This window comes from Pagrus pagrus, assembly GCF_965226575.1.
Source record: "Pagrus pagrus genome assembly, chromosome: 8".
Classification (NCBI taxonomy): Eukaryota; Metazoa; Chordata; class Actinopteri; order Spariformes; family Sparidae; genus Pagrus; species Pagrus pagrus.
Genome location: NC_140192.1, coordinates 25,195,635 through 25,209,351, shown reverse-complemented (window position 1 = coordinate 25,209,351; position 13,717 = coordinate 25,195,635). Strand labels below are relative to the sequence as shown.

General features: G+C 41.5%; 1 protein-coding gene across 1 annotated transcript in view; it reads left to right on the top strand.

Annotated features, from left to right (window-relative positions):
* Window positions 1-13,155, top strand: part of pdlim2 (PDZ and LIM domain 2 (mystique)) — a 45,235-nt gene extending 32,080 nt beyond the window's left edge. The window contains exons 7-10 of the mRNA XM_084360205.1: window positions 3,565-3,683; window positions 9,053-9,201; window positions 10,253-10,364; window positions 11,970-13,155. Of these exons, the coding sequence (XP_084216331.1) occupies window positions 3,565-3,683; window positions 9,053-9,201; window positions 10,253-10,364; window positions 11,970-12,159 (570 nt within the window). The 3' untranslated portion in view covers window positions 12,160-13,155. The remainder of the gene's footprint in view (window positions 1-3,564; window positions 3,684-9,052; window positions 9,202-10,252; window positions 10,365-11,969) is intronic.
* The last annotated feature ends 562 nt before the right edge of the window (window positions 13,156-13,717 follow it).

The window sequence follows — 13,717 nt, the reverse complement described above, 5'->3', positions numbered from 1 at the left end:
GTGATCTTACCTTTTTCCAACTGAGCCCTGCCCACTTCAAACTGTAGAAAAAACACAGCCAAAAAATGTGAAATATGCAAAAATGTTCAAATTTTGGCAGAAAATAGTGTGTTTGTGTAGGACAAAAATAGGTTTTCTGGCCCTTTTTAAAAAATGAGGGTTGTGTTTCAGTGTATTGAATGTACTCATGAACTCACACCGGTTAGAGATGTTATTGTATATGCAGGTCAAGACCAGTACAGCAGACTTGACTTGGCCTAATGATTCTGGGTATGTTGACTGTGAGCTCTGATTAAAGTTTAATGCAGCTTTAATCAGAGCTTCCTCCTCTCTCCAGCCACAGGAACCAGGAAGACTTGGCTGATTTTCGTCAGTGGTCTCTCTGAACTGCGCTCCCATCCGAGACAAAATAACAGGCTTCCCTCAGCTCGCCTGTGCCCCTCCCTAAAGTTTGTTGGTGCATGAGACATTGGGGCATTGTTGGCACTTCCATGGCGAGGTTTACCAAACGCATTGTAGGCCTGAGATCAGCCGTGTGTAATGGTGTGATGGCTAACAATGCAGCAGTGAGGATTTTGGGGGAGCCCAGCTTACGGCCGCTGCCAGCCGTGCCATGGTTACTGCTATAAAAGGCTGGCATCGGAGACTGTAGAATAGATGATTGTTGTGGGAGAACCGCTCTGGTGGTGCAGACAAAGTTTTTTTGAACTTTCTAAGGTCAAACTCAATCACAGCTGCATACTCGCTGTCACAGAGGAGCGCTTGTTTTTTTTCTCTCTCTCCCTCTTCCTTTTGTTTTTCTTTACTTCATTGCATTCCTCTTGAGTCTCATAGATCAGAGTTGTGATTTTACCCGTAATTCTTCTGCTGCTGGAGAGCATGAAGATCCACATTCAGTAGCCAGACGCTTATATAACATAGGCTTGGTTTGCATTAGTATGGATTCATATACACATACTGTGTGGCTTCACTAGGTTTTCCTGAAAGAATCCCTAAAGCATGTATGTCTATCAGGTATATGCCCTTGAGATTGGTTCACAGCAGGAGAGGACATGGATGTCTCTATCCTTGTGGTCTGATGATATGGAATATGTGATGTTATGCCTGCAGTTATTATGCTGGGTTTATCCTGGGAGGAATCGCAGGGAGATGTCCCGTTGATCGTTTCTGGTAAAGGCTTCCTGGCACGCACCGCTAATCTGCCCACTCGCTGAGGAAAAAGAAGAGGAAAATTGGACTCAATTGAGAACAGAGACATTGTTCAAAGAGTTGCTGAATTGGAAGCGGGTGCTGCTGGCACTGGACACACAAATCTTTGACTCCATCGGTGCCACTGTGTCAGCTTCGAGCTCCAGCATCAGCTCCAGCTTGAGTCACAGACGTGTACCAGTTCAAAGGGCCGGGTAGAGACATTTCTGCGTTGGATGGAGGCTGCGTGACACTGATGCCAGCTGGAGACAGTTGAGGGAGAAAAACCCATGAGCTTTATTGTGAAAGCTCTAGTCTTGAGACTTTTGAGTTGTCTGAGGGCTATTTGATTCATAACTGTTCCTGGACTGTGCACAGACCCGAAATAAAGTAATAGCTTTGTTTCCCTGGTAAATTGGAAGTTGTGAAACTGTTTGGAGACAAATTTTTAAAAACAATGCTATTTTATTGGTTTGCTTTTTGCAGCAGAGTTTAAGTAGCCTTTCTGTTATCATCAGTAAGTGGCAGGGCTGTAAAGTTTAGGACTGCACAATATGGAACTTTTTCAGGTAATACGATAACTGATAATTGGCTGCTTCTCATGGCCAATATCAATAAGTCAACTGATATTAGTTTTTATTTAAAAAATGTAAGATTTAATATTGAATGTCTTCTTCTTCTTCTCCTTCTTCTTCTTAAACTCTCCCAACCAATACAAATTCTCCATTATTGGGGTGATAATTTACCAGGCCGATATTTATCGTCCATCACTGTTAAAATTAATGAAAATATTATGGAAATCGCAATACAGCAATATTGCAATTTCCAAAACACAGATGCTGCAGTTTTTTGATAAAGGTTGTCATTTGTGTGACAAAACAGCATCATAATGAAGTTCTGTAGTGCTGCACAGATGTCCTGGCCTACAAATGTTGCTCTGCAGATGGAAGGAAACGTGTGTTTGTTGCAGACCCTAACAAATGTCATACCATCACAATATAGCAATACTGACAGTAGTTTTGTCAGTGAAAATTTAAATTGCAATGCAAAAATGACCATTCCCACTTATCATATCACAATTGCAAAATCTGTCAAAATAATCTCAATATATATTTTTTGTCATATCGTGCAGCTCCAGTAAGTGGTCAGTATCCCAGGTGGTGAGAAGCCAGACAGGGTTGTGGTTAAAAACAATTACTTTGTTGGGATTCCTGACAGTAAAAATGTCTGCTTTGAGTTATGTGCTGTGCAGACTTGGTCCAGGTGTGCAGAGTGTTTAGTGTGAACATGTGCCTGAGGTCACTTTCATTAGTGGCTCACTCCTGCTCTCTCATGACCTAATTAAACTTGAATAAATCAACCTTTGCCCATAATGTTGTGACTGTGTGCTGCTGCCTTTGGTTTCTGCAATAAAAAGTGGCATTAGCACATCAGCTGAGACCTTCAGTTTATGAGCTTCTTGTGTACAGAAGGTGTGCAGCGCCCTCTTCTGTCGAAAGCCAAATACTCTCTTAAGACTTTGCTCACAGTTTCCTTCCATAATAACAGTGTTACTTGTACAGTAAGTGTTCAGTTTGAGGTTCTCCGCCTGGAATGTTTTCTCTCATTTCATGACGAGGGACACTGTTTATACCAACTATGAATCATTTTGCCCTGCATCTGGAAGCTATTGAAGTACATTCTGCCTCTGTGTTTCCTATCAGACCAACAGTTGAGTCAGTGCCAAACATCTGTTGCCAGACAGTCCGTCATCTATCAGCTGAGGGGCTGAAGTGCAGCACGTATATAAATAGTAATCAAGATAAGAAATGTTGATGTGGGTCGCTGCGATTGTTGAGACTGATCGGGCCGCAGGAGAGGAATGTTGGGCGTGACTCATGCAGAAGAAACTTAATGTGAGAGCACAGGGCAGCAAATTCAATCAAAGGGTGACTAAGTGTATTGTATATTAAGTTCTCAAAACTGAAACTCGCGTTCTGTATGTGGTGTTTCCCCATGTGGATCTCATTCAAGCTTCTGATAAATCTCTCCTGTGTTGATCTTGACTGGATATATCTTACATGAAGGTGTGTCAGACCGTGTTTTATTCCAGGTTGTCATACAGTAGTCTCCTCAGATTTAGAGCTTCCTGAAACAAGGACGCTACATTTGTTCAGCGCCAATACACTGCTTATCCAAGATTATTTTCCTGCCTCTGCATAGCTCTCTCTGTGACTCTTTTTCAGGAACATTACATCATGATCTAAGCACTTGCGCCCTGTCTCAATAGATTCATTAACTCTAAAGCTGCAAAGTTGGTTTGAGCTGCAGCAGGAAGTGAGACTTTCATGATTAATCACTTTTTTTCTTTTGTTGTCGCCTCCTCTTCCTCTACAGGAGTTCTCCCCTACAGACTACAGAAGTAACTCTGTGTCCAGCAGAACCCCGACACCACCGGGACGCTACTCACCTCATAGCCCCATTGATCGGGACGTACCCATGTCCCCTCGCCGCAGGTAAAGGCCACGCGCGATCAATGCAAACATTTTGTATATTAATACCTATGCATACACACATATAATCTTTTATTTGCCCAATTTATTGTGATGAAACATGAAGTATAAATACGATACAATCCTAGAAAATCTAATCAGACATACAGTAGCTCTTCTGAATCATTGCTTTTACTGCATCTATTGGAGAAGTGGAAAAAAAGACGTGCTGTACTTATTTATACTTTTGAATATGAACAATCCAAGGTTTTTACAGTGCACAAGACACACCGCACTCACAACTGAATACATATTTCATGCCATTTTAATTTTATGACTTCATGAGTGTAAAATGGTAAGTTTTGGAAAGTTTTTACATGAAAGTGTCATTTTATATTCCAGTCTAAACAGCCAATAAAAGCGGTTCCTCCTCAGAGTTTGAAGTGTAAAGTACAGCCTGAAGCTTCCACATGTGAACAGCAGCAGGATGGTTTCATGTACAGGCAGTCATACAGCGCCATCTATAGGCCAGTAGGGGTGACACCCACAGATTCAGGCCTTAAAAGTCAACATTACCTGGTTGTGAAACGCTCATAGTCTTTTCATACTGGCTAGAAAAACTACAATAGAATCTTTCAGTATAACACTGACAGTAATAACTACCTTAAAAAATACCCTAAAAAATTTAAAACCCAACCGTTTTTTGGGGGCTGTGACAGATAATGTTTGAGATTTTGTTTAATTGTAAAGTATTATTATTTATATATATATTTATGAATATTTAATGGAAGTGTAATCTTGACAAAATGGTATCTACTTACCACGTCAGTATTGCTGAATCAGCTCTGACACTCTAATCAAAACTTTTTACTGCAGGCTTTTTGGATATTGTGTAGGATTAAATGAGGATAATTTGTGTGGGCAGCCAGTTTCTGCTTGCAAAATGTCTTTTTATATCTGTAATTATTATTTCCTCTTGACGTCAACTGATTTTGGATTTTTAAAGGCTGCTATAAAAACAAAAGCTTGGGCAAGAAAAAGCCAGTAGCTTATTAATCACCCTTTACTCACAATAATAAAAATCTGTGAGAAATAAGCAATCTTTGATTTTATTAGAAACTGATGCTGTTGAACTGAACACCCAAGTCAATAAATATCTAAATAAATAAATAAATCTGGGCCTCTGAACTCAAAGTAACCGTACAAAATCTAGATGGAATATTTTATTGTACTTTTTGAGGTATTATTTTCCCTCAAAGTCAGTAATTTAAGTCGAGAAGCTGGATATAATAATGGAGAAAACTATCAGAGTTCCCCTTATAGAGCAGAGTTCCCCTTATACCCCAAAAGTTTGTCAAATGTCCTATCGGTGCTAAATCGGTCAACCTGTAGTTTCCTCCTTTCAAAAGTCTGTGAAAGTTCCTCTCAAATCTGAGAAGTCTGTCGAAGCAGTACTTTCATTTAGTGTCAGTCAGTTTGTGAATTCACTGCAGTGCTGCAGCTGACTCTGTTCTCAGAGCAGTTTGCAGCTGCACGACAGCTACAGATGAATTTTCAGCCTTTGGGAAACACTATATTGTGTCCACCACCTGCACTGCAGTTTGCTTTCCCTGTTTCGCCCCCTCTGATGAGGTGATGTAGCTGTAATTCGACTCAGTTTGTGGCGTGCAGGTGCTGCCCTCTGAGCATTTTTTGTAGGCACGTAAGACCGTCCAATGTTTTCTGTCCCTGCAGAAATGAAAATCTTCTTTTGAGTCGCTCACATAATCCTTTGTGTCCACTCTCTCGGCTGGTGCGCCTGGTGCGAGTGTTTTCACAGTGCAGGACGGTTGACTTTGGCCCCAGTTCCCCCCTGCGTAACCACGGCCAGTGATATGACGTGTCGGCAACTCCACTCCTATACAAACACCCCATATTCCCAAAAAAGTCAGATTGTACTTCTCCCCCTGATTGGCCCCCAGCCTGGAGCCCCCAGCCTGCACACCAAGCCTCTCCCTGCTCCTCCCCAACCAATCACAGACTCTGTGACACCCATTTACCCTCCCCTTCGTGTCGCATGGCCAATGAGTTTGAGGCCAGAGGCACACCTTTCAGTCAGACTCTTGTTTTTCTGTCTCGTCTGGTTTAGATAGAGGTGTGCGTTCGGCATCTGCGAGCGTGTGCTAATATTGTTTTTTCTCTCACGCATGTTCTGAGCCTCTACAGCAGTGTTGGCAGTACAGGGACAGTTACTGGAAACAATAGCTGAGCTTCTTTTTCTTTGTTCCATCTTTCTTTCTTTCTGAGGTGAGTCATGTCATTTGGACTTTTGTCATTTGGATTTCTTTTTGTCAGTGTTGAGTCCTGCAAGTGAGCCGATTTGAGTAATATGGATGGAATTCAGCCTTGTGATCTTGGGTATGTTTTGGCTCCATGCATGTGCTATGACTAGATCATTATCAGTGTTCCTCTGTTCCAAGTCTGGGTACAACACACTCTTGTTAGATGCAGACATTGTAAAGATGTGAGAGCATCTACTCTGAAGTTGTCTGATTCTTTGTAAAGTCTGCTTCCACTGCAGATCCTTACACTCGACTGCTTATTCAGATGCGTGCCGTTCCCTCTCTCCCTCTCTGTTATTTGTTTTACCCCCATTTGACCCAGACTTTCCATTTGTTTTGAGATTGCAATTTCAGAAGGGACGGTGAGCGAAGCGAAAAGGGGAAATGGACTGAGGGTGGAGCTGAGCATGTGGAGAACTTGGAGGGTGTTCTGTAGAGGTCTGTTTTCAATTTGAACCATGTTCGGTGATGCAGAGGAAAGGGTCTGAGCATTTGGTCGCATATTTGTTGTCTTGTCAGTTTGCCATCTCCTGTTTCAGCCATGTTCATTTAGCAGGAAGCCTGAACCAAAAGCTGAAGTCCAGGAAGGAACAATACATGTATTAAACAAACACAGCCATGTTTAAACCTTAATGAACATATGAGATGTAGTTTTATATGCAACACAATGAGGAAGCGTCCATAATAATTTGGAAAGTGACAGTTTTTAAGGTTTTGTCTTTGATGTTTTGCATTTTGGGTCTTTGAGACACAGAGGAAGCCCTTTTCTCTCACCGTCCCCGAATTTTAGAACAGCGCGTGAGAACAGTGATCCTGAACCGAAAAACAAAGCGACCAGGGAATGTTTTTTGTCGGGCCAAACTGCTCAATGTTCTTGACTGGCCAAGTCCATCACCTGACCTCAATCCAACTGAGCATGTGTTTCACAGACTGGAGACAAGAGTCCAAAACCAGCGAGAAGTGAAAACTGCTGCCTCACCAGGGAGGATACACAGTATTTGCTGATGTCTGTGGTTCATTAATTCCATAGACTACAAAAAGTTTGACACTCAACAGTGTTATCCGAGTTTGTCAATTTGTCATATTCCATATCAGCAAATGGGCGATAAAAAACAAAACAAAACACTGTTTGCTCCAAACTAAAGCTTAAAATTGGCATTTAACCTCGTAATCATGTTTTATTTCAAATTCCGGCATGAAGGAGGATAGAACAAACACAAATCTTTCACCGCCCAACTTCTTTTGGACTGTAATGTTGTAAGATTGTCAAAAGTATCAATACTTTTCCCTCATAGCACACATACGTCTTGCAGATGTCGGCAAGAGTTATGTTGGAAAGACGTAATATGGGGATTGTTGCTCATTGGGAAGACATTGGTGAGATGTCGACCAATGACGATGTCTCATCAATGTCTTCCAAACTAGCAAACACCCCCCATACTATGTCACTCCAACATAACGTAAGTGTGCTACCTGGATTTCGATACCACATGTTTAAAATTATATGATAACCGCATTCGTTAGTAGGTAATGAAACTATAAAAAATCACATCTACAATCAGATTTCCAACCCAAGGCTGCACAGATCGTTACCTATGTTTTCACTCATGTCCGTTTGTTGGTTGGTTGGTTTGTCAGCAGGAATAAACAAAAAATACTCATCTAAACTCCACGTAACTTGTAGTGATATTTGCGTCTGCATATTTATGTGTTTCCTGTAGAGATGGTCTAGTTGAGGATATTGATTGGCCGACAGCTGCCACTTTGACAACACTGAATACAGGACCAAGGTGGTTTACTTACCGGGTTTTGCTCCTTGGAAAAGAAAGAAATTCTGGTATTTTGTGTGTTTTTGGGCCCTGGTATCATCAGAGGTATTGGGTGTCATCTTTTATACTAGTATTGTATTTAAGTTAAAGGTTCATCACAACCTTACAACATCTAAATGCCTCATTAAAGCCTCATAGTGCAGTGATGGTCAAAGGTTCACATGTGTGTTACAACACAGTAAGAAACCCTGTAGATGGTTCAAGTTTCGGTCACTGTCTCCGAGCAGATTCCTCACAGCACAGGTGTCAGCTGACCAGTAAATATTTTGGCAGATTTGCTGCATGTGACAACAGGTGAGACAGTCAGTCAGGTGAAGTTGACTAACAATGGCTGACAGGTGAAAGGCATCGAACCACACCTGGCCCTGCTAGAGTGTACCTGGCCAACAGGTTCCTGCTGACAGCAAACACTCAGCTCCTCCACTCAGACAAACAGACTCACACGAGAGCAGAGTTTGTGTCTCTGTGTTTCCTTTATACTCAATGATACTCCATGTGTTTCTTCAGCAGGGGCAGGGAGGGATTGGTATTTCAACCACACATTATAGAAGCAGTAAAAAGTAACCACTTTTCCACCACAGCAGGGGTAAAGAATTTGCTTGTAAAGTGAGCCACTGTTCTTTCTTCTAATTTCTTAATGACTCGACGGCGTGTACTACTGAAAGGTGAAAGCTTCCTCTCCCCTGCTGCCTCCTCCTGTGAACCGACTGTCTGGAAACACCCACAAGATGCAAAGTTACAAGTAGTTTTTTCCTGTTGTTTCTCGGTGGTTTAGTAGACTGTTAGTAGGAGGTACAGAAATCCCTTCTGTTGTTTTCCCTCATGCCTTTTGTCAGGCATAGGACCTTCTAATTTATTTACACATAAATAATATTTAACCACTGTTGTCTTACAGTATAAGAGATTTTCCTCGTCATATGCTTCCATTGTCAGCCTTGTGTCCTCTTTGTTTTTGCCTTGAGGCTGGAAACGGTGCTGCTGGTAAGGGAATACGATGGGGTCCTGTTGAGCGTGTGTGATTGGACACTCTTTGGCCTCTTGCCTGTGGTGTGCAATCTAAACTTCATGCTAGAAGGTCAAAGTCTTAAAGCCAGCTGCTGCCCCCTCCCTCATTTCCTCTGGATTAAGTTAAACCAGACTCTGGACTCCTTCATAAATGTACATTTTCTGCCGAACACATCAGCTCAACGTATAATTTTAGTGTGATAACGTGGGTTCCTTTTTTTTTTTCTTCCTCCTACAGCAGTTCAAGCTCTGACTTCGCCATGCAGAAGTACGACAAGGAATCTGAGGTGTACAAGATGATCCAGGAGAACAAGGAGTCCCGCACGGCGCCTCGTCAGTCCAACACCTTTAAAATGCTGCAAGAGGTCCTGGAGGCTGATGAGAAAGGTTAGAAACACTTTGCATTCAAAGTTAATATGGACTTTTGAAAGTAGATTGATTGGATGGGTGATTAGATTAAATGCTGATGTTTTAAGTGTGTCAATACTTTGAAGTACGCAACCCTGAACAAGACGAGTAAGTACAGAAACATTTTGTTAGATCTGGACAACACTTTTGACATATCACAATATAAGATGACACAAGATGTCCAAAATCTAAGACGAAATATAGTCTCATAACGATGACGATATAATATTGATACATTGCCCTCAATCCCAATAACTTGTAAGCAGGGGCTGTTCTCAGTATTTGGCTATAACGTCAAATGCAGCATCATTTATATCGTCTTCTGCAGTTGCTGGCACCAAATCATACCCGTTGAGTGTATTATGCAGAATAGAGCTGCAACGATTAGTTGATTCATTGATTCTTCAAGAAAAAATGTCAAACGTTTGCTGGTTTCAGCTTCTTAGACATCAGGATTTGCTGCTTTTCTTGTCATTTATGATAAAAAATAAAAAGTATTTTGAAGATGGACTGTCGGTTGGACACAGGAAATAGATATCAATCAATAGTGAAAATAATTGCTAAAGAAAAGAATAATTAGTTGCAGCTCTAGTGCAGAACAAGCCAGTGAGAGTTACTGGATCCTAACTTGGACTTCCATATGGCCGTCACCTGTGCAGGATGTAGAGAAGAGCTCTCCTGTGTGCAGTTTATGTTGTGAACAGCATATCATGAAATACATGTGTCCTCCTTTCCCCCCTCCGCTTTGATAAACGGCCGGGCAAATAAATCCAGATAGTAATAACATTCTTTCATGAAGTGATAATGACCAATGTGTGGAAACCAATTTCATGAAGCGTGTCCCACGGGTGCTGAGCTAGTGATGACGAGTGGGAAACACAAACGAGCTCCACGGACAGAGAGCAGTGAAGACAAACAGCGTGTTGATGTGATGAACAGAGAGACTGTCAGAGCATCCCAGTGAGCAGCTGTGTTAATGTGTGTGTATGTGTGTGTGTGTGTGTGTGTGTGTGTGTGTGTTTGACTCCAGAGGCAGCCCTGCGGTTTCCAGGGAAGCTCTCGCCCAGTGTGCCCAAACCAGCCACATCAGTAGGAGGAGTCAAGAAAACCCACACCTGTCAGAAGTGTGGTACCAGCATTGTGTAAGTGTACAGTCGCCTGCAGTTCACTGGAATAACAAAGGTGTGGTAATAATTTCAATCTTAATGTACCCTGAAGTGAAAGATGTTCTGCATTTACAGTGAGTCACAACCGGTTATTGAATTGACAGCTGCATCTGCATTTATTTTAACTGAATCAAGAAAACACAAGAATCAAGTCTTTACTTCTTTCTAAAGCAGATCAAATGTTGATATTTTCTTGATTTAAAGGATATTTATTGATTATTCAGCCCCATGCCGATGGAAAGTCAAGTGATGTTTCCTAAACAACTGAAGTAGATGGGGACTTATATGAATATATAAATGAATAAATGAATAAAATGGAGGAGCCATACAGCTCGTCCTGCATAATCCAAGTCTGTGGAATACACCCACTTCAGATGGGGTGACGCTAGCATTTTTAGCTGAGCAGCTACAGGGAGGATTTTGGGGTGAATAACATCTATTTCTAATCAATTTGGGATCTCTGGGCTACCAGAGATCTCGATGTGTGCTGAATGTAGTCATTCTGTGTTGGTTTGTAGGTTGTTTATTTTAGGTAGGTTGTTTTAAAACTAGCTAATTCAGTGATTTACTAGAATGCTGCAACACTTTACTGTGAAGCTCCAGAAATGTTTTGTTGAGTACGAAACTTCACCTGACTTTCCATCAACGTGAGAGTGAGAAGATAGCGACCAAATTTTCTTTAAGTGTAGCTCAAATATCGTCACCTGTTAAAATATCACAAAACAGGTGAAGCTGTTTTGGAGAAAAATGATGTCATTACTTTGGCAAAGCATTTGTATATAAAGACACAGGATTAAAAGATCATGCACATTTTTTTGCTGTGGTGTCAACTAAAGTTGTCTGAGGTAACAATACTTCAACACTTGTTTGATACCAGGTGTTGAAAATGATACCATCTCTGCATTTGATATTATCGGAAGTACCAAAAATCTACCATCAGAGTTTACATCTGTTCCGTCACAGGAAAAGCAATGCGTTCAGTGAGTTTAGCACTTGCGGCTGTCGTTCATCAAAAATGCTTCGACAGAGCAAAACAATGGTCATTTTTGGCATTTTTGACAGCAGGTCAGTTTAAAATATGTCAGGGAGAAGTTTCATATAGTCTGTCTGAGTATTAAACAAGAAGGAGCTGTTAGATGAGGAGCTGCAGGTGACAGGATGCACACCTGCAACTTCTCAGTGAGGTAACCAACTCTTTTTCCTTGGTTAACGTTATCAGGTTCCCCATTAGCGTTGGGTTTAAATTTGAAATATTGCCAAATAGGCGCTTTCCTCCGCCATCGTCTTGGCTCTCGCCTCTCCTTACTCTCATTACCTGACAGGTTAAATGTGACTCCTGCCACTCAGTGCTGTAGGAGCTGCAGAGAGTTTGTAATTGCAACGTCCGTCATCTGATTAAGTATTGTTGGCCAGTGTGCGAGTAATGTAGTCGGTATATGCCTGACCACCATGCAACACCACTAACATCACCTACCGTAGCAAGCCCCGTTTATCTGTGTTGATTTTTGAAACAATCATGTTGATTAGCATTGGGAATGAAGGTAGTTTGTCTGATTTCTGACTGCATCCATCTCTCCACAGCACGGTGGCTGTGCGCATCATGGACGACCACTACCGCCACTCCGAGTGCTACACGTGCACAGATTGCGGTCTTAACCTCAAGATGAGAGGTCACTTTTGGTTCGGAGATGCGATGTACTGTGAGAAGCACGCCAAAGAGAGGCACCAAGCTCTAGGAACTTCCCCTCGAGCCACCGTGTCCCCTCGTTAGTGAGCCGGCCGCTCCTCACCCGCCCCGCTCTGGACGTAGAGTGCTGCTCGTCTGCCTGAAGCTCCACCTCATCTGACTCAGTTAAAGACATTGGGATGGGGCGTGGAGGTGGACACTGGTCAACGATATGGCACAGGATGTTCTTTTCTGATCACATTTAACCATACTTTGCAATATTATGATTCACTTTCTTGCCTTTCTTATAATTGTATGAGAATTGGGGCTTTGTTTTCCATATGGCCCAGCCTCCACAGTCTCTTTAGGTTATTCTTAGCTCTAATGATGCACAGCTGCCGTGGACTCAAGCCACATCACATTGTACTAAGGCCAGATTTACATAACACCAACGCTTTAGACAAACTCAACAGGACTGGCTCTCTGACTCTCTGAGGATCTGGATAATCATTTGAATCTCCTGCTGACACAAAGGGACCAAAATCTCACCTACACTGCATGCCATTTATAAAAGACGTGCTGTACACAGACAGTGCTGTGTGTGGGTGTGTATGAGTGCATGCTTTCACGTGCAGAAGTGTGGTGGCTTCTGCAGGCCTTCCCTGCATCTGTGTGTGTGCGTGTGATTGTGTGTGATTGAGAAAGAGAGGAAGGGGGTCCAAGTTGTTACAGATGGAAAGGAGTATGTGAATTTTTCGCTAGAGTCAGGCCAAAAGCCCTTGAGTTTTTTTTTCTTTCTTTTGTAAGCAGAATTTATGAGTAGAAATAATGAAATATACATATATGCTGATGACTTGTTTTGCTGTTTTGTTGCTTATGAGGGACTATAGATTCATACAATATACAGATATTTTTGATGTTTTTGTGATTGAACTGTATTCTTTAATATAGACGATTTAAAATGCATATTGTATGCACAGGACATTTAGTGTGAAAAGAATTGATGATACTACACTTGTCCAGTTACAGCAGTACTCAGAGATACACTATAATGTTCGCATTTCATGTGGCACTTAATAAAACCGCACAACCTGAAGCTTCTGCAGCTTTACATTTCATTACTTTTTCATGTCTGCCCTGTCTGTAAGAACTTTTACTGACTTCTCATCCCACATGTTCATCTCACGTTATTAACTAAACATAAATAACACACAATATAAAGATAAACAAAGTCGTTAAATTACAAGTTTATGCCTGAGTTTGTCGCATCTTGGCAGTAAAACACAGGTGTGACCAATTACAATAATGCTGACTTCATTCCTTAGTGAGAAGTATGTGCAACAAAAAGGCCCTGGAGCTTGGGTTGCACCATTATTAATGTTATTAATGACATCTGTGCTTTTCTTTCTGACAAGTTAAATGTCTGCTGTGAGAATGGTCGCTCTACAGTACATGACAACTGACAACCCTATTAATCCTTAACCAGTGATGTGTTATATTAAGGTCTTACTAACATTAACAAGACTGTATAAGTGCTAATGACAGCATCAAAAACAATTGGTTAGATGATAAGACATTTGTAAGCACTTACATGAAACTTGTTTACAGTTTATAGACACTTAGGAACGTTAATAAAAGCCTTGAGTTTCTTAGTTGTTTATAA